Raw genomic sequence first — 21,832 nt, forward strand, 5'->3', positions numbered from 1 at the left:
TGTTCAAGCAGCACATGCATTACGCTAGCTTTTCTCTATTTTTTTTCTTTTCGTTGATACTTCTAGACTGTTTTGAAATTAAATGCAACACTTTACCACAGATTCCAGCACGAAACGTTGATGTTGAGATGTAACATGGTCTATCTTTTGCAGGAGCACTGAACGTCCAGGAAGGGTGGGCTGTATCTGCTGCGATTGTAGCCTGCTGCAACTTTTTGCCCATTTCTATGATGGGAATGCTCAGTATCACATAAGTTTGCTTCAACATCAAAGTGAATGTTCAAAATCCACCCTCCTCTGTAAAAGCCAACTCTAACATCTGGCTTGATCGCTTAGCAAAATAATTCTGTAACTAGTATCATCAGTCAGTTCCAGCAAAACTTAAAATTCTAAATCGAATAGATACTGGCAGAAAGAAGCTACACACTATTTGCCTCAAATTTCATCTAAGCTCTAGCCTCAATTTTCATTTTCTTCGTCACCACTACCGTCATCTTTTCCTTGTTCGCCATTCTCTTGCTTATCATCTTTGTAAACTTCTTTATCCTGCTACTGCTTCCTTCTTCAAGTTCTTCGTTTTTGTCAGCGATACCATCAAACTCAAATCTCGAAGAGCCCATTTCAGCACCTTTTATGTTCTCACCGGGGGGATTTGTTATAGTTGCAAGGTGGTCTTTCCCAACAGCAAAGGCTTCTAAAACCTCTGGTTGCCCTTGCTTTTCGATGTCAAACTCAATGCCACGTGATGGCATATAAGTAGTGCTCGAAGGATAGTTAATGAGACTTCTCGAGTATAGTTGATCCAGTTGATTAAAATAAGAGCAGGTTTTGGATCGCTGAGACCTCCTCTCTGGACTTTCTTTGGCTTTTCTAAAATATTTGTTGATATTCTCCCATTTCTCTTTACACCTCTTGGCACTCCTTTGGTAGCCCATTGAACTCATTAAAGAACTTACCTCTTCCCAAAGAGGACCCTTAACGCCAGGTTCTTGAAATTTAATCTCTATTCTACTTCTAACTTTGATCAATGCCTCAACTTCATCTTTAGGCCATCTGCTATGGCTGTCAGATTTTGTAGATGTAATTTCTTTGATGGGCTCATTTGAAATTTCTGGTTGCAGCAATGGTGGAGCCATTCTAATAGGAAGATTGATACTTTGGCCCGTGATTCTCTCTTTGTAAGAAACAATTTGAGCCTCTCTACTTGAAGTTGAAGCCCGTTCATGTGCTCTAGAAATGGCTTCTCTGTTGTGCTTTTCAGCTTCTTGGTGTCTCCAGGTTTCTTCTCTATCTGTTCTCTCTCTATCCATTCTTTCAATCACTTCCAAGAACTTCCTATGCAACATTTCTTGGTGATCCATCACTTTCTTCACCGTGTTCTCAAAGAACCCAGCCATATAACTTAATTTCTCCTTCAATTTCCTCTTTCTCTTCCTCTTCTGGCTCTTTCTCAATGAAGCTACCTCTCCAATTCAATTCTCTGACCCATGATCAACCCTAGTTACATTATTGGCAGCACCGTTGGCACCAACATTTTGCCGATTTGTAGCACTGGATGGCACTGAAAGACCCGCATTCGTTGGTGAATGGTCGCCTGTGAGAACAGAGCCAGAGCCTGTTTGATTAGCTCAGCAATCTTTGCAAGACTATATATAGCTTCAAGCTCATTAAAGATGGGAAATTTGAAGTCCAAATTCCTGCATCTCTCCCTAATTTCATCAACTACGTGTTCTATCTCTAAAGGCCTACAATACCTAGTTCTGTTTCCACTAATTTCTTCCTCCTCACTTCCCCACCGCTTCTTCTCGAGTTGTTTCCTGTAACATTTACACAAACACATAGATGACATGGTACCCAGTTTAAAAAATAGAAAAATAAACAAAAGTCATGAGATTATTAAATGTTTAGCAATAAACAATACTAATATTGATTCATCTAAGAGAGTAGAGACTAAAATAGGGGATCCTAATAGAGTTGGTTGCCTATCTAACCTCATAGAAAAATATAGGGACACAAACGAATGAGTTGAGCTTGTATCAAATAAAACTTTTGCTTTAAAAGAGTAAATATGAAGAATACCTGAAACAACTGTGTTGGATGCTTAAGCATCCTATTGAGTCAAGGAAAAGACTCTGGCATGCCCCGGGCTCTACTATATTTGGCCTCTATTACTTGCACCCCAACCTATTTGATCACGACCACCAAAACCTCTACCACCATAAGCCACAGACTGGCTCATCGATGGTGCCTAGATAAAAGGCTGAACTGAAGTAGATGCCCCTGAAGCTGATAGTTTTCTCCTAGGGCACTCTTTGATCTAATGACCTATCTGGCCACAACCGAAATAAACCTCAGTCCTCCTATAACATAAATAACTATCTCCATATGGAACAAACGAGCTACGAGGTGCATTCTGAACTGAATCCTGACTATAGCTCTAAGCACCACTACTTTCATTCTGACTACCTGAGTCACTAGCTGAAGATCTATGTTTAAACCTCCTTGAAACCTATTAGCCCTGACGACCATTTCATCCCCTATACGAACCTGTACTCGATCATTGCTATCTAAAAGACTGACCCTCTTCTCTAGGCCTTTTAAACTAGCTTGCAACCATGTCCTCTAATTCTTATGCCTCATTTAACCTGGTGTTGTCAACAACTAAGGAGTAGAAAACACCTAAGATACCATCACCATATACATCGAGGATTTGATTCCTCGAATGAACCTCTTCACTCTCCACTTCTTAAATGCTAGAAGATGTTCTACATACCTGGATAATTGAGTGACATTCAGATCATACTCATACATTGTTATGCTCCATTGAGATAGCCTCTCAAACTCATAAATTCAAGCATCCCTAACACTTTAAGGGAGAAACCTGTCTAAGAACATGATGCTAAACTCCTTACATATCCACTAAGCCTTTACCGGCCTTGCTCTCTTCCTAGACTCAAACAAAGAGATTGTCACATCTCCCTTTAACCTGAATAAAGCTAAACTCATAGTCTGGTGGTCTGTATATCCCAAAGCTTCACACAACCTCTAAATATCATCAAGGAACTTTTAAAGATCCTTTGAGTTGTCCATCCCAGTGAAGGTAAGAGGTGCCAACTTCATGAAGTCATTCAACGACACATTGACTCTCTGAACAGTGTGGGATGACAATTGTACATCTTTATCCCTTCTCCTATCTCTCTCCATAGTAAACTCTATTTAGGTTCACATAACCTGACTAAGCTACTGAAACTCTATAACAGGCTCAGGGTCAGCCACCCCTACATATGTTTCACCAACCACATTTTCCTCTTCTAACTCCTGAGGTTCTCCTCCACTGGTAGAGGTACCTCTTCAACACATCAAGGTACGGGTGCACCACCCCTACTCCCCTACCTTGCAGTCCTCAAATGCATAATAGGTACATCATCATGATCGTCACATACTCTACTAGTACTAACTATTTGTCTATTCCTCGATATTTCCTATAAAAAGCGAGAACATTTAAGTCATGCTAGAATAATAGCATGATAATTGTCGCACCCTCGCGGCGGAGCGTGGCGACCCTCCCCGGGAGCGGGGAATGATTTCGGGGTTTTGTTTTGTGAATAAGGAAGTCGCCACCTAGTATTATGGTCACTAAGAACCCTAACTAGTCTTTCAGAGATTCTAAGGCAAGGGACTGGTTGCGTAAAGGGAAGGTATTAACACCCCTAGTACGCCATACCTAAGGTAAGTGATTTGGTGTTTGGTTTGCCTTATAATTGTTATGGTGTTGGTGTTCTCTTAATTAGTTTTCCAAGGGTTTGCTATGATGAATGGATTTGGGTTCAAAGTCTAAAAGCAAGAACCCTTGGCCAATATGGATCTTACCTTTAAATATATCTACAAAGTGCCAAGGAGAACCAATGCAAATCTTTTGAAATCTGTGTTTGATCAAACTAAATTTATTAAGATAGAAATCCAAGGAGATTCCATTGTAAAATCCAAAATGCAAGAAAATAATTTTTGTTTTGTGTTTAAGAAATCCATGCGAAAACACATTTTCAAAACTTCAAATATTTTTTTTTTATAAAAACGTTCAAGACATGTTAGGGTATTGGTTGTATGCAACACACAAGAATTTTTTTTTTTTCAAACATATATATATATATAAAATACAAAAACCACAAAATAAATACACGAAAAAAAAAACGATATTACTCGTTTTTTTTCAAGGGCTGGGTCCAGCTCAGCCCATGTGGCTGGTCTGAACCCAGCAGGCCTAGCTGGGTCCCTGGCCCAAACCAGTGACCGGGCTGGGCACAAAGGCACGCGAGTTTCCTCACGCGTGCCTTGGCTGGTCATTGTTCAAGTGAATTAAATTTCACTTGAACAGTAACACATACAACTAAGAAATGCATGCAGAAACTGAATAACAGACCTGGAGAAAGATGAAGGAGCTGCAGTGATGTTGAAGGCGTGCTGTTTGGTCTGTCCGTGTTCGTCTGTTCCAGCCCTTTCCCTTTATTCTCTGTTTTCGTCTGTCTCCTACGTTTAGCTCTGTGTCTTCGTCCCTTTTTCTCTACTTGTTTTAGCTTTGATTTTCTCTTCTTTCCCTCTTCTCTATTCTGCAGATCCATTGCAGGGAATGGAGCATAGACTGAAAGGCAGTCCCTGCTGGTTTTGGCTTTTGATAATCTTAAGAAAACTTAATATTTTCCATTTGTTTTCTCTACTTTCTACTCTCCGCCTCCTTCCTTTCTGTTTTCCTTTTCCTTTCTTTCGCGGTGACAAAAGGATCAAAGAAAGAAACCCTATGTTTCCCTCTTATTTGCGCTATTCTCTCCTCTTGCTGTCTCTTTTTTTTCTGTTTTTTCTCCCTTTTTGGTCTCCCAGTAGAAGAGGTTTATATAGCCTAATCACTGCTCTTATTAGGAAAGATTCAATGCACTAATTCTAAAGAAAGAAAGAATGAATTTAGCATTATGAAGACTCCTAGTCAGTCTAAGAAACCTGGCGATTTTGGCAGCAAAGAGGAAGGATAAAGAGGGCAGAAAATAGCTCAAACAGGGTTCGGCAAACATTTCTTCCTTCTCTGCTTTTGTCAATCTTGCAGCAAACATGAGCTAAACTCCTGCACTCGATTCAAAAGGGGTACACACCATCTTCAGCACATGGGGTCCAAAATGAGTAACAACAATAATTATGACATAATTAAAGGAAAGCATATCTATCACAAATGATGAAGACATGTTTGATGAGAATTCAGAATTTAAAGACAATAGACAAGATGATACAAATCTTAATGCTCCACATATTACAAAATTAATTATATTACTATTTCTTTAACCTAAAGCTCTGATACCAAGTTTGTCATGACCCGATTTTCAGATCCATGACCGGCGTATATGCAAGGTCCCCATACAGGTTTCCATACCTATGTGAACCCAAACTTACATACAAAATAGATTTATCTACAACATGCTAACATAACTAACTCCATAATATAAATTGATTAACTTAATACAAGAGTTAATACAAATATCGTAATTGTGGAACACTCACTAGACAAAAAGGAAAAGTAGTAATTATAACCAAAAGAGCAGGTTTTAAAGGTCCAACAAAAATGACATGGTAACAAGCTATAAGTCTGAAAATGATAAATCACGAGAGGGTAAGTTCAATAACTTAGTGAGTAGATAACATTCAATATACGTTCATGAGGTAATACAATAAACAATATATAATTAAAACATTTGTCAAAGTAAATTCAACAAAAAACAACAAATAAAAAGAACCGAGACAACTTAGGTTATTTTCAAATTTAATGAAAAATTCTATTGAAAGCAATTAAATAAAAATAACAAAGCCCATTCTCCAATTGAATAAATATAAAAGGATGAAACTGAAAAAACATGAGTTTAAAAAAAGAAAAAAAAACAAAAAGCAAACCTTGTCGAACCTCCTAAACCTGAGTTAATCTCTAAAACTCGCAACCCATGAAATCCTAGACTTGGGCTCAATCAAGAGGCTCAATTGCTAACCAATTTAATGTTGAATGATGAAAAAAATCAATTTAAAAAATTTGTCAAACTAAAAACAAAAGTAATCAAAAGAATAAGGGTCAAATTTGATAGGAAAAAAAATCTAAAGGGGGGTGAAATTATAACTAAAAGAATAAAACAAATAGTAACTAAAAGAATATGGACCAAATCTAAAGGAATAATAAATTAAAGGGTTGGGTTGAAATTTTGAAAGGACGAGTGTGAAAATCGAGGAGGAGAGAAAAAAGAAGGAAAAAAGGTCTTGTGCACCAAATCGGAGGTTCGTTTGGCCACACACGTTGCCAAGTCATGGAGGGGATACCATAAGGATTCAAAGGCCATAACGGAAGGCGGTGTTTGGTCACTAGTTGGCCTCGCATACACCTTCCATATGGCATGGGGCCTCCAACTTGTTGTCGTATGCGTTGCAAGCACTAGCATGTTTTTTTAATAATATTCAATACTTATTTAAATACAAAAATGCCCCTAAGTCAACTTGATATTAACCAAAAAACCAGAACAAAACAATAAAAAGCACCTAGAAGATAGTTTTATAGATTTTTCCTTTAAGGTAATTTTAGTACAGGTACCCAATTGATTTTAATGAGGCCAAACCCAAGAAACTTGAATTTACCTAGTTCCTGAATGAATTAGCCTTTATAAACTCAAATTGTGATATGATTGTTCTTTTGTTTTTTTTTTTACTTTAAGAAGATAAATTGGATGAAAATAAATGACTTAGCTTTTTTTTATCATTATAAAAAGACCCAATAACACAAACTAGACAATAGGAAAAAAAACCCAAACCAATATGAAACAAGATACAAAGAAAAATAAGAACAAGATATATGCGATAAAAAATTTAAACAATGAAAACAAAGAGAATATAATCTGATTTTTGGAGCCTAACTCAAATACCAACTTATGCGAACCCTGTGAATATAAAGATTTAGAAACCCACAACAAAGTAATGACAAACCCAGAAAGCTAAAAATCAAGTTTGGGATAAATAAACCATAACTCAAAGATAACCCTGTACTTAAGAACCAATGGTATTGAAAATTGAACTTGGACCCATGGATTATAGAGAATCAGATAACCCTGTACATACGAGATAAGTCTTTGCATTCTTGAGCAAGATTATTTCTTTGTTCCCTCTTCTTTGGTGAAAACATGACATAAGTAGGAAAATGAGACAAAAGACAAGTAAGATATGATATAAAAACTAATGTGGACACCTCTCAAGATATGCTAAAATCATACTTGAATAGTTTGCAACTTGACCCAACAAGAACCTGCTTCGAAGAACCAAAGTTATACGCAATCATCACTATCACCCCACGCCTATAAAGAAACACAAACAAGTAGTATAAAATCACAACAAAGATCTTTCGAAGAGTTTGCAAGTTCAATCAAGAACTTAGTAAGGAAACCACTCAATTACACAAAAGATAACAACACCAATTTCTTTTAATTAAAAATAGTCTTTTATATATATATAAAAAAAAAGTCTTTACAAAAGAGTATTTATACTAGAAAGAAACCTAAGTGTAGTAGAATATCCCTAATAAATATGGATAAACCTAATAAATAATAATAATCTAATGAATCCAAATTTAAATAAAGGCCTAGTAAAATGATATAAGGGGTTGTTTTTGTAAATAAAATGATAGCCCAACTAATTTAAATAAGACTAAAGTTGTTTTTATAATTTATCAGAAGAATTAAAGTCCAACTTCAAGCACATGGTTCTCTCTCTTGTTAATAAATTAGAAGGGTTTCCATATATTATTGGAAAGCTATAGATGTATACTTTCCAATGTAACTAGAATCACATTAAAATCCCTTTTGTAGCTACAGTTATGACCAAAAAATAGTGAAAGGTCAAAATTGGCAAAATTGAATCTTTTTATTCCAATCTTTTTATAATATTTGAATACCCAACTACAAGCCCTTATTGAAAATGAATTTAATTAATCAAGGTTTGTACTTTATTATTATTTAATATTTTTTTGAAGTACACTTTAGCTCATTTATCTTGAAAAAGTCCATTGAAAGCCTCTTTGAATCTCTTAGCCTTAAGTCTTGTCACAAGACCAACTTGAATCACTAACGGATCTCTTGGTGTTTCTCGAATCACATCATTGCCTCTCTCCTCTCCTTGAAAGGATTCGTGCACAAATCATCACTTACATCAAATAAAAAAAGATAAGAAATATTAAATGTTGCACTAACACTATACTCACTTGATAGATCTATTTTATAGGCATTGTCATTAATCCTTTTTATAATCTGAAAAGAACCATCTCCTCGAGGCATTAATCTTGATCTCCTTTGTTCAAGAAACCTTTTTTTTCCTCATCTGCACCCAAACTCAATCTCCTAGTTCAAACCTTACTAATTTGCATCTTCTATTAGCCTTAAATGTATATTACTCATTCTTTTTTCTCTATTTGTTGTCCTGTCTTTGCATGTAAGTCTTTCACCACCTGTGCTTTTGTTTTTATTACCATCGAGAATAATATTTTCATCAACATGTAAAGAAATGAAATCTAAAAGTCCTATTTTTGTTCACTATATGTTAAGAAGCAATCTACTAACACCTTACACACACTAATCAGTAATCAAATAAATATAAGTATGAAAAACTTAAATGAACAAGTTATTTGGTTACGAAGGGAAAACCGTTTGAAGAACTCTTCAAAATATAAAAGAAAAAACTCTTTGGGGTAGCCAAACCTAGGATAGACAATGACACGACCAAAAGATTGATGTCTTCTCTCAAGTGCAGGAGTGTCGAAGTAATAAATAGCCCGGCAAGATCGGGGTCGAACCACAAGGAGGTTAACTATAATAATAATAATAATAATAATAATAATAATAATTTAAAGAGAATTTTGAGATGTGAGATTAATGTGAGGATTAAACAATGATAAAAACAAATGTCAAGGTTAAAGCATCACTAATGGTATTTCAAATAAGTATAATATAAACTCCTTTTATTACTCAACTGGAAACCACACACAAAGAGGTTCCAATTAGATTATAAATTATTAACATGATTATATTAATTAGTTTATTTGAGTAATGTCAATACTTGTAAATGTGGTTAGTTATTGATGGTGATAACTTATGTTAACAACTAATCAAGTTCCTTTCATAGCACAAGTGTCGGTTATACCATACAGTTGGGCTATGAAAGTTCTAAGTATTTGTTATACCAAGGGTTGTTCAACACAAATCTAGATTAACCATTTAACAAGCAATGTATTAAGAGTGAGTAAGATAATAAATACAAAACATGTTAGTATCAAACATTAAAGTCCATGTTGAGTTTATACTATACTTATTATTATACCATTAGTGTAACCTTTTCACATTGACATAATAAACTAAGTTGAACATTATGAATAAGAGAAACATAGATAAACAAGATAAGAACATAAGTATACAAGTATAGTAAAGGAAATGAAAAGCATAAACAAGAGATTAAGGAAAATATAACATGGAATAAAACTTGAACATTACAAAATACCAAGAAAAAGAGCAAGAGCAAGATCTTGGTATGAAAACAAAGATGCCTAAATGCATGGCAAATGCCTCCTTTTATAGGCCAAAATTCAGAACTATTGATTTGATAACTAATTGTTGAGTGGGAGGCCACATCTTGACTTGGTGACAATCTTTATCTTCTTGTCTGAACAAAACGTCATTGCTAACATCAGAATTTGAACATATAGTCTTCATGAAAGTTCTAGGAAATTATCTCAGCTTTCTAACAAAATAAGAATCGGCGTATTTGGACTTCTAGAACTCAAGATATGGGCTAAACACTGAACAGTGTTTGGGATGCAGGACAGATTCGACTTCTCTGTTGTTGCTACCATTTGAACTCGAAATTGGCACTTTTAAATCTTGGACTCCATGAAAGTTTTAGGCCTATATCTTAGCTTTCCATACATATAAACCAAACCTAAATCCAAGTTCTACAGCTCCAGTTATGATCCAATAACTGAATGGTGTTCCAGTTTGGATTGAACCAGCATCTCTTTTCTAAGCTTAGCCCTCTCTTTGTCTTTTCACTTTCAATAATTAAACAAATCAATCAATCCTTTGAATTGTGAAACATGCCTGCATTTGAAATGAGCATTTACCATAAATTAAAGATATCTTATTTTATCAGACTTATTATTATAAAACATGCTTAAGTTAGGAATTTAATGATACTTTAAGTGCAATATGATGATATAAAACTTTGATAAAAATACACTTTTAAGTACTAATCAGACAACTTTCACTAGTTTAGAATATTACAAGCGGAGTATTTTGTAATCCAAAATCTTTATAACTGTAATACCTTACTTGTAAAAGAAAACACTTCATTTTTGTCTTTTACTGCAATAGCTTGCCAAAACAGGTGACAATCTTCAAACTGTTGTCATCCTAACTAGAACATAGAATTGCTAATAGTTAACACATGAACTCCCTTTAGGAGTTTGTAGGCTCTCCAACTCTTCAATGAAACACTGTATAACTCCTTAGCTGATTGGGCACTCTTGCTTTGCTGCAAATGTTAGTCTCGCCTTATAATGCTTTGGATTATCCTTCCTCATATTCACATCTATGTGATAAGAGCAAGAACATTATCTTCAAGTTTCTTAGTCTATTACGTTCTTAACAGACTGCTATTTATGTTTTACAAAAACACTTCTCTAATAGACATCTTCAAATAACTTGTATTTATCTTCTATCTAAACATCCTATATAATTTATCCAAAAAAATTAGATAATTATAGAAATAATCATGTCATATCTTAAAAGATAAACATGACTATTTCTTTATCTAATTTTAGATAAACTAACAATCAAAACAAATTCATCTTTAACAACGCAAATAATCCTTCACAAATTAAAGCTAGCCATTTTGACATTTACAATCTCCCCTTTTGGCTTATTTGTGACAAAAAATAAAAAAGAGGAATAATTATGCAAATAGTTCAAATAGTTTGATCATAAACATATACTTCATTAAAGTATATAATTATGCAATCAAAACATCGTAATAGTTCTTAACATATTTCATGCAATCAATTCATAATATATTCAAAGAATACTTCATGCAACATGTTGTATTCTAACAATTCATAATGTGTTCAAAATACATTAGTCATTTTCAGAACCAATAAACCAAAAGAAATGTGTGCTACAAATGTTGTGCACAAATGATTGTAAACACATATTTTTTTTAATAATCTTCTCAAGAAATTTCATACCAAGATAAAATATCCTTATCATTTTTGCAAAAAGGCTAAATGCAAGATGGAAAGGATGAGCAATGTTTTTGTCTTAGAAATTTCTTTTATATTTAGCAGAGGATGTCAAGTAAAGATGAAGAGATTTATTTGGAAAGTTGTGAGATGAGTGCCTTTAAACAAAAAACAAAAAGAGAGAGGGGGGGGGGAGAGATAGATGATTACGTGTTTTAATGAACAATCCCATTAAATCAGCTTCCAAAAAAAGTTGTTTTTCTCTTATTCCTGCTCATATCAAGCATCGTGATATGTTCCTATAGTCTCTTTTAAGATGACACATCAGCGCTATGAAAAGCGTAGACTCCATAGCCATTTACGATGTGGGGAATTAATGTTATCAGGCTTGTTAACCCAAAAGTAAGAAATGGGCATAGGTTCATCCTCGTGGCTATCAATTACTTCATAAAATGGGTAGAAGGCAATTCATATGCTCATGTCACACAAAATGTGGTGAAAAGGTTTATAGAAAAAGACTTGATCTGCTAATATAGTCCACCAGAAAACATAATGATCGATAATACATGGAACTTCAACGACAAGATGATAGTGGAGCTCTGTACCAAATAGAAAATCAAGCATTCCAATTCCTCATCGTATAGGCCAAAGATGAACAGCGTTGTAAAAGTTGTCGACATGAATGTCAAAAAGATTATTCAGAAAATGGTAATCACTTACAAAGATTGGCATGAGATGTTGCTATTTGCCCATTATGCTACTGATTATGAACAACTTAGTGATGAGACGACCAAACTTCACTGATTGGTATTGGAGATGAGATCACAAATGGGTGGTACATTGCTCCCTCTTATTCGCCCCACGATCCAGATGAAGACCCGCCTCCTCCTTCTCCTCTAACCCCTCTATTTTAGATTAATTGTATTTGAACTTATAAATGCTTAAACTTGTAATAAATATTTGAATTTTATATTAATTTATTTTAAAAAAAATACATTTTTTAATTATTATTGATAGGGTTTCATCGGTATATTCGAGAGAGTTAGAAATGAATTACTGTAAATATCACTGCCACAGTGTACTCACCTACAAAATAACAGACGGTTTGTTTGACGGTTACATGTCAAATTCACTGACAAACATATCTATTGATGAAAACAATCACTGATGGCATGACATACGGTTTTTCTATTAATGATATGTTATATTTAGCTATGGAAGTACCGACAGAATGAAGCGGGTAAAGTTTTTTTTGGCGTGCTTTGTTCGTCAGTAAATCCATCTGTAAAATTATTACCGAAAGACCACAAATCACCGACAAGAGTTTTTTCAACGGATTATTTCAATATGAGATCATGTCGGCAAGTTTCTTGCCACAAGTGCCAATATATCTTCTAGGGTGGAGATTTTGCTGTAGTTTCTCGTCAGTGTCTAATCTCAAGGCCACTCTTCAGAATCAAGCAAATGTGCGAGAGACTCTAGGTCCAAAGTTGCATTGTCTTCAGGACAATGATTCAGTGCCCAGTCCTTGAACATGAGGTCATCAAATAAGCCCAAGGAATATTCAGAACCCCTGGACAAATTCCGGTTACAACCACTCTTCATTAGTGTATCTCCGTCTATATCATTTGGTTGAATTTCATTCCACTTCCCGAAATTGAAGAAATCTGAGCCATCATGACATGCATGAACCTCTTCAGTTCCGCAATGAAAATTTGGACCATCTTGTTGATGATTTATCAAGGAAGCTTGAGAGGGGTCGTTCATGGCTGTTGAGGAGAGAATTTCAGGTGGTGGTAGTGGTGTCCGTGTCGGTGGTGGTGACTGTAATGAGAGCAAAACCTTGGTGCACCTAGTGGCCTTGGTGCGGATTACTTGGGTTGTCTGTGTTGACTTTGATGGTTGGGTGCTGGTCATGGGTTTAATTGCTCTAGATTTGCTTTGAGAGCTTTGTTTGGATTGTGAAGATGATTGGCCATTAGCTTTTTTCCCCAGAGTAGTGTTCCAATAATTCTTGATTTCATTGTCTGTTCGCCCAGGTAGCCTTCCAGCTATTAGGGACCATCTACTCATTCAAGAATGCTAGTAATAATTACTAGTACTGCTCATAAAAGCATAGGTAAACTGCGTAAAGCACAAACGAGAGAGAGGGGGAGAGAGAGAACCTGTTACCAAGAAGGTTATGGAGCCTGATAATGAGTTCTTCTTCATCATGGGAAATGTTGCCTCTCTTGATGTCTGGTCTAAGATAATTTAACCATCTGAGTCTACAGCTCTTACCACATCTCTTCAAACCTACATACACTCACAATATCCATTTCATTCAACATGAAATCTTATATAAAATTAAGAACTTTATTTAAATCATGTTTCCATTAAAGGAGCATCAACGAACTCCACTCGTACATATGCAAAAGCTAAATGTTTCTACGAGTACCTGCTCTCTCGGGGAGGTTTCTCCAGTTGCCTTCTCCATGGGCTTTAATATAAGCCATCAGTATTTTGTCTTCCAAGGCAGTCCAGGCTCCTCTGTTGAGTCCTTCCTTGGAGCAACATGGACTCCTTCCCATCTCTTTCCACGCACACTACACTCACAAGTATAATAATTAGATAAAAGAGGTTATGTGGCTCTTTTATAGGCCAATTAATGCCACACCTAGGTTGGAGACATAGAGGTTGTCATGTTTTAGCGATCCTTTAATTTGAAATAAATTTATATTTTTTAATAAAATTTAATGATGTAAATTCTTTTATGAAAGTATTTGCACTCATAGCAACTTACTAGATCATTTATTCACGAGATGGATCGATATTTTTTCTTTCAAAATGATAATAAAAATATACTAGCATTACTAACATGTTTTTAATAAAAAAAATTAAATTAAATTGTATAGGGATTGACTCGTGATTCAATCAACTTGACAAGTCAAAAGACAGTATAGACAATGAAATAAAAAAACATAGTTTGACTACAAAATTTCAAGACGATATATATATATATATATATATATATATATATATATATATATATATATAGAGAGAGAGAGAGAGAGAGAGAGAGAGAGGATAAGATATTGGATAGACCCGGGTCAACCTAGGTTAACATGTAAAATATCAACCCAGGTCATGAGACCGCAAAAAAATAATAGAAAGCAAATCAAAAAAATATTGAAGGTTAATTCTCAATCAACCGATTGTTGAAGAATAAAATTGAAAAAATCAATTAAAAAAGAACAAAAAAAACCTCAATTAACTTGTCAAATCTGAATCATAAAACCGAGATAACCTAATAGAAAGCAAATCAAAATAAATTATGAAGTCTAATTTTCAATCAATTGAATGTTGAAGGATGAAACTAAAAAAACAAAATCTATTAAAAAAATGATCCTTAAAAAACCCGAGTTAACCTGAATTAATCCACCAAACCCGCAAGTCAACTGGGTTAAGCCGCAAAACTCACTATTTATGTCATGAGTTTGGAATAACCTCATATAATATAAACTGAAATAAATTATGAATCTCAATCCCTAATAAATTCAATATGGATAAAATTAAAAAAATTAAAAATTAAAATTGAAATAAAACTAAATTTAATATTAGAAAAAAAAATATTGTTCCAATAAATTACTGAGAAGGGAATTAGTGATTTCCTTCTTTAATTAGATTTTTTTTTCAGCTAATATACCAACTTGGCATAATGATAAGTTATATACTAATTTGGGTGTAAATGATATTTTACTATATTTCAAATTAGAAAAAAAATATTGTTTTATACATAAAACGAGCTTGAAAATGCTTTAAGTAATGTTTAGTATTGTGGTAACGATTGCTTTTCAAAGTGTTTTTACTATGAAATGCATAAAAATAATATATACTTTTTTAAAATTTAGTTTTGATATCAGCATATTAAAATGATAAAAAATACTAAAAAATTAATTTTAAATAAAAAAATTAAATTTTAGACAAGCAGTATTTTAAGCACAATGCTAAACTCCGCCTAGTGTTACTTAGCTACTCTTCTTGTTACAATTATTTTCTAATGTACACTTTCTTATTATATTAAATCTAATGTTTTCCGGATAATTGATTGTTATATATATCCTAAAAGATAAGATTTAACTCCACTAAAGAAATAGAGAGACATAATCTATCTACTTATTAATTATTTTAAATTGACCTAAATGAGTTCTAAAATTTAATTAAATTTTTAATTGGGCCTATGATTAAATTAAATTGGCCTATTAAAAGCCTAATTAAGTTCTCAAACTTATTTTTTTATGCAAGTTCATCCGATAATCATTTGATTTAACCTTGAATTTGTGTTATCTTTCAATTTTGGGTACAATGGACTACGGTTGGGCTCCCAAATTTGTCCAAAACTTCAATTAGGTACCTCCATACATTTGGAACCCTTCTTAGTCTATTCTTGCTAAATTTCCAATCTTTTTGTTATTATTATTCTTATGTTTTTTATTTTTTATTTTCAAAACAAAAAAGGTAAATTTAGAAGGAAACCTGAAATTGGGTTATGACAATAATTATGGGATTCCTATTGCATTAAAATATTGTCCTAAAATATTCATTGTTGATACTCTCTTAAATACTAGACATTTAGTAAAGCCATAAAGATTGAAATATATGATACTCTTTTCTTTATGAAAGGAAGCAGTTGTTCTCATAAACGGAGGTGTAAGGGATACCTAAAACAAATATGTAAGAGCTTGTCATAAGACATATACACTGAATTGACCTGTATGAGAATTTTAAATGGAGAGATCATCTATGTCTAGGAAAAAGGGTCACATAACGGTTGTGTAAGTGATCTTTAGACTTGATATCACTAAGTTATTTTATATAGAGAATGCTATGCTTTGATCCTATTACATGTTATCTTAATCGGGGTGATAAAGGGAAAAACATTTAGTATAACATGAACTATATGAAGGTACTTGAGTGAACAATAGAGGATTCATCACCCTAGGTAAATTAGGGAAAATGTTCAATCTGTTCTCAAATAATATTGACTAAGAAATCTTTGGTCAAGGTGGAATGAGATTTGAAAAGAGTTTCAAATTTTATTCAAATGATCAGTAACTATTATGTAGATAACAAACATGATTTAACATGGTAGATGATTAGTACTTAAAAGTACATTTTTATCAAGGTTTTATATCATCATTTTGCACTTGAAGTATCAATAACTCTTTAACTAGAGCATGTTTTATAATAACATGTCTAATAATATAAGATACCTTTAATTTATGGTAAATGTTCATCTTAAATACAGGCCTATCACATAAATCAAATGATTGATTGATGAGTTCAACTACTGAAATTGAGAAGACAAAGAGAGAGTTAAGCTTAGAAAAGAGATGCTGGTTCAGTCCAAACTAGAACACTGTCCAGTCATTGGGTTATATCTGGAGCTATAGATCTTGGATTTCAATTTTGTTTATATGGCTAGAAAGCTAAGACATAGGCCTAAAACAATATTCATGAGGAGTCCAAGACTCAATTCTCCTATTTGGAAGTCCAAATCTTAGCAACAACAGAGAAGTCGGAATTTGTCCTCCAGCCCAGACATTGTTCAGTGTTCAGCCCATATCTCGAGTTCTAGAAGTCCAAATGCATCGATTCGTTTTTTGTTGGAAAGCTGAGACAATTTTCTAGAACTTTCATGGGGACAATCTATTCAAATTCTGATGTTAGCAATGACGTTTTGTTCAGAAAAGAAGATAAGGATTGTCACCAAGTCAAGATGTGACCACCCACTCAACAATTAGTCATCAAATCAATAGTTCCAAATTTTGGCCTATAAAAGAAAGCATTTGCCATGCATTTAGGCATCTTGGTTTTCAGACCAAAATCATGTTCTTGCTCTCTCTCTTTATATTTTTGTAATGCTTAAGTTTTGTTTATATTAATCTCTTGTTTATGCTTTTCATTTCTTTTCCTTTACTTAGTTAACTTATATCTTATTTATGTTCTTATCTTGTTTATTTATGTTTCTCTCTTTCATTATGTTTAGCTAAGTTTATTATGTCAAGGTGAAAATGTTACACTAACGGTGTAGGAATAAGTATAGTAACTCAACATGGACTTTAATGTTTGATACTAACATGTTTTGTATTTGTTATCTTGTTCACTTTTAATATTTTGCTTGTTAAATGGTTAATCTAGATTTATGTTATATAACCCTTGGTACTGTCAAAGAACCATCTCAACCCAATAGCTTAAGCTTTTAGGTGAGGTCCCAGGATATGATTTATATTATTCTCTAACACACCCCCTCAAGTGAAAGCTCTTTGGGCTTAAAACTTGCACAGGCCCACTTTACCTTGTGCTTAATTTTTATCAAATAAATAGGGATTGTGAGATTCGAACTCGTGACCATTTGGTCATCAAGACTCTGATATCATGTCAAAGAATCATCTCAACCCAATAGCTTAAGCTTTTAGGTGAGGTCCTAGGATATGATTTATATTATTCTCTAACAGGTACAACAAATACTTGGCACTTTCATAGCCCAAACGTATGGTATAACCGACATTTATGCTATGAAAGGAACTTGATTTGTTGTTAACATAAGTTATAATCATGAATACATGACAACATTTACAAGTATTAGCATTATTCTAATAAGATAACTAATGTCATCATGTTAACAATTTATAATCTGATTGGAACCTCCTTTGTGTGTGGTTTCTAGTTGAGTAATAAAAAGAGTTTATACTATACTTGTTTGAAATACCATTAGTGGATCCTCTAACCTTGACAATTATTTTATCCTTGTTTAATCCTTATATCAATATTACATCTCAAAGCTCTCTTCAACTCCTTATCTATTATTATCTATTTCTTTATTTGTAGTTTATACAGTTAACCTCCCTGTGGTTCGACCCCGGTCTTACCAGGTTATTTATTACTTCGACACTCCTGTACTTGGAAAAACTCTTTGGTCATGTCAATACACATCTTGGAGGAGTGCCAATAATAACAGGTAGTTCAAAAGCACCTTTAACTGGATGTCTGAACCTTTTATCCTAATGAGGGGAGTCTTTACTGGTGTTAGTTTTGAAGAAAGGATCCTCATCTAGACCATGAATTTTATAGAAATGATGTTAACTACACTATCATCATCTACTAGTACCCGATGTACTTTATGACTAGAGATAATAATGGTAATGACAAGGGTGTCTTTATGTGAAAAAGTCACTTCTTCCCCCATCTTGAGGAGTAAAAACTATTGCCTTGTGTCATTGGTCCAACAATTTAGTAGCTATGAGAACTTTCTTCCCATACTTTATCTTTCCATTATTAGAGTCACCTCCAGAAGAGGTACCCTTCAAGATCATATTGATCTCAGACACAACAATTATAGATTGACCAGGCTCTTTTCTATTATGCTTTAAGTGAGAATCCTTCTTCAGAAACTGACTAAAATAGCCTTTAACTTTCAACCTTTCAATTTATTTTGTCTAGACATAAGAATCTTCAGTGTCATGTCCTCCATCTTTATGAAAAAGACAATATTTCTTGGATGTGCGGGTGTTTGGATGAGACTTAATGGGTGAGGGATAGCAAAATTCCTTGCCTTGGATGGCCACAAGGACTTCAATGAGAGTGGTGTTTAATGGAAGAGTATGCGCTTCAGAGTAGCCTAAACGTTCCCTCATCGGTTTCTTTTAGTTGCTCTTAGGGTTATACCTCTTCGGAGAGCAATCCTGTTTGGGTAAGCTACTATGTCTAAGGGACCTTTCTGCCTGTTTATCTTCAAAAAAAAAAGGACCATGTTGCATCATGCTTTCCTCCTCATCATGTTTTTTCATGGCTTGCTTCATTCTTAGAAACCTTCTATCCAGTAGGGCATACAACTCTTTCTATAAGATTTTTTTTCCTTCACTCCACTAATAAGGGCTTCTAATGCTATAAGTTCAATCAACTCTTCAACCTTAAGCATTTCCTTGTTGAATGTTTTCAAGTATACTCTCATAAACTCATCCTTCACTTCAGTAATTCCAAAGAGTTCAGTGGAACTCTTTCTGGCTAGAATACTTGTACTAAAGCATGCCACTAGCTTGGTACAAAGATCATTAAAACTTATGACTGAATCTGACTTTGGGTTGTTGTACCATGCTTTTACTGAACATGTGAAGGTTGTTGGGAGGATTTTGCATATGAAATGATTGTCATGAATGATCAACTCCACAGTGTTGCGTATATTTTATACATGTTCCCTGAGATCTGTGAGCCCATCATAGTTGTTTAGAGTTATCTTTATGGCGATATAGTCTCTGGGTATTCGGGTTTTCAACACACATTTGGATAAATAAGAATCTCTGATTTGATAAGGATTGTAGACATCCTTCTAGATGTATTCTTTTTCTAGTTTCTTGCTACTCCTACGCCTATTAGGCTCAAGTGAGCTTGAAGTTTTTGGTGTAACAGACAGCCTCCTTCTTACACTACTAAGATGGATTCCTAGAAAAACCACTTCATGCCTGAGCGTTATGAGGGTGTGTACGTTCTTTGAAATGGTTCTATGACCCCTGAGGTTGAAAACCCCCCATAAAATTATTTTGTCCACATTCCCCTGAGTAGTGTAACTATCTACGAACATTAAGTAGGGCTTGTTGCCGAGGAGGCGAGTTGAGAGATGCAGTAGCTTATTATGGTGGGATTGAGACCTATAGAGGAGGATTTTCTCTCATATACTGATTTGCCAACATGGCTTGGGTAAGGAGTTGCACCTGATTTATAAGTTATTGAATGGTTGGATGTGCAAGAGTAAGAGTATTTGTTGTTGTAGGGAGATCAGAAACTCGTCCTATTTTAGGAGTGCCCTGATTATTTGTCATTGATGGTTATAAGTAGGGAAACAATCAAATAATAGAGTTATTTATGACTTTTTTAGAAGTTTTGACGATGCCAATAATGATGCCCTAAAATCAGAGTATTCAAATAAAGAGTTATTTGGTATTTGGTTAGTGGTTAATCAAGATGTTCAAGAATATAGTTCTTTATTCCTTAGCTCAGGAAGTACCTAATTGGTAGTAAAAGCCCCAAAACCTGCAAAAATAATCTCAATCGAGAGGACTTAAAGACTCGATGATAAAGTCAGTAACTTTAAGGGAAAGGCAATAGATGACTTACAAGAGCCTTTAATTTTAAGAACCGAGGTGTTTGTTCTTGTATTTGAGGATGATTAATGCTCTGAAAATTACAAAAACTAGTTCGAGTAGAAGAAGTCATGAACCCTTGACCTAGGTGGTTCAAGTGGTATTTATAACCTTTGAACCTTATTATTTTCAGGGAAATAAAAGACTGGAAAGTTTTTTCCTCTTGATTAAAATGAGGGAGAAATATTTTTTATATATCATTAATGAGATGGTAAGTGTAATGAGTCCTTTAAGATATCTTTTTACATATCTATGAATATAGAGAGATCATTACCTTTAACATTAAATATCAACTCGAGTCGATATGTTGTTACTCATCAACTTTATAGCACCTTGGTTAAGCCGATTGCTGAACACAAGTGCATTGAGTCTGACAAGTTACTAGATTCATGTTACATATCATCTGGTAGTTACTAGATTCATGTTACGTTGGGTTTAACTAATAGTTGAACTCAAATACATTTGGTAGATACTAATTACCTTAAGTTGAGTTGATGATTGATTTCAAATATATTGAGTCTTGAAAGTTGCAGGACTCACGTTACTTTTATATTATTTTTAGTTTAACTAATGATTGAACTAAAATGTATTGGGTTAGATACCTTTTTTTCTTGGGAATTTTTAAACCTAAAAAATAAAAAACATGACTTGTCAGTTCGTAAGTTTTCTTTATTTTTATTTTTATTTCAGACTTTCGTACCTTTTTATAGCACATGCGAACACTCCGGTTAGATTCAGCAAAGACTTACTACTGGGTCACCACCTAGACGGTTATTCTTATATTATCTTTAGTTTAACTAATGATTGAACTAAAAAGTAAAGTATTGGGTTAGATACCCTTTTTCTTGGGAATTTTTAAACCTAAAAAATAAAAAACATGACTTGTCAGTTCGTAAGTTTTCTTTATTTGTATTTTTATTTCAGACTTTCGTACCTTTTATAGCACATGCGAACACTCCGGTTAGATTCAGCAAAGACTTTTTACGTACAATATTGAATGAAGGATAGAAATGCATCGCACATGTGATGTAACGTTGACAAAGGGGCCCACCTGTTTTTTCCAAGGTGATTTGAGGAACAGTGGAACACCGTATGTCCAAAAAAGGATCACGTGCTCATAAAACTATTTTATATTCCAGGTCTCTTGACTTGTGCTTCAATGTGATCCTCACCTAACCTTCTGTGATGATGTAACACCTAACTCTTCGGTGTTTTGTAATCAATAGCAATAATTAAAATAATTACATGCATTACCTCTCGGCTCTAGCAATTTTCTTATAAAAAAACAATTGAAAAAAGTAGTAAAGAGTGAAGAAATTCAAGTTCAGCCACACAAGATCTTGAAAAGATAGCTCATTAGACT

General features: G+C 34.0%; 2 protein-coding genes across 2 annotated transcripts in view; both read right to left on the minus strand.

Moving 5' to 3' along the window:
* Positions 1-298: 298 nt before the first annotated feature.
* Positions 299-21,832, minus strand: part of LOC7476669 (trihelix transcription factor DF1) — a 66,460-nt gene continuing 44,926 nt past the window's right edge. Inside the window, exon 3 of the mRNA XM_052448852.1 lies at positions 299-451. The gene's annotated coding sequence lies outside the window, so the exon portion shown is untranslated. The remainder of the gene's footprint in view (positions 452-21,832) is intronic.
* Positions 12,408-13,880, minus strand: LOC127904682 (transcription factor MYB123-like). Its single transcript, XM_052448853.1, has 3 exons — positions 13,728-13,880; positions 13,456-13,585; positions 12,408-13,355 (listed from the first exon to the last, which is right to left on the minus strand). Exons 1-3 carry the CDS (start codon positions 13,858-13,860, stop codon positions 12,728-12,730), a joined length of 891 nt encoding a protein of 296 aa, XP_052304813.1. The 5' UTR covers positions 13,861-13,880; the 3' UTR covers positions 12,408-12,727.

Source organism: Populus trichocarpa, chromosome 18, assembly GCF_000002775.5.
Source record: "Populus trichocarpa isolate Nisqually-1 chromosome 18, P.trichocarpa_v4.1, whole genome shotgun sequence".
NCBI classification, from domain to species: Eukaryota; Viridiplantae; Streptophyta; class Magnoliopsida; order Malpighiales; family Salicaceae; genus Populus; species Populus trichocarpa.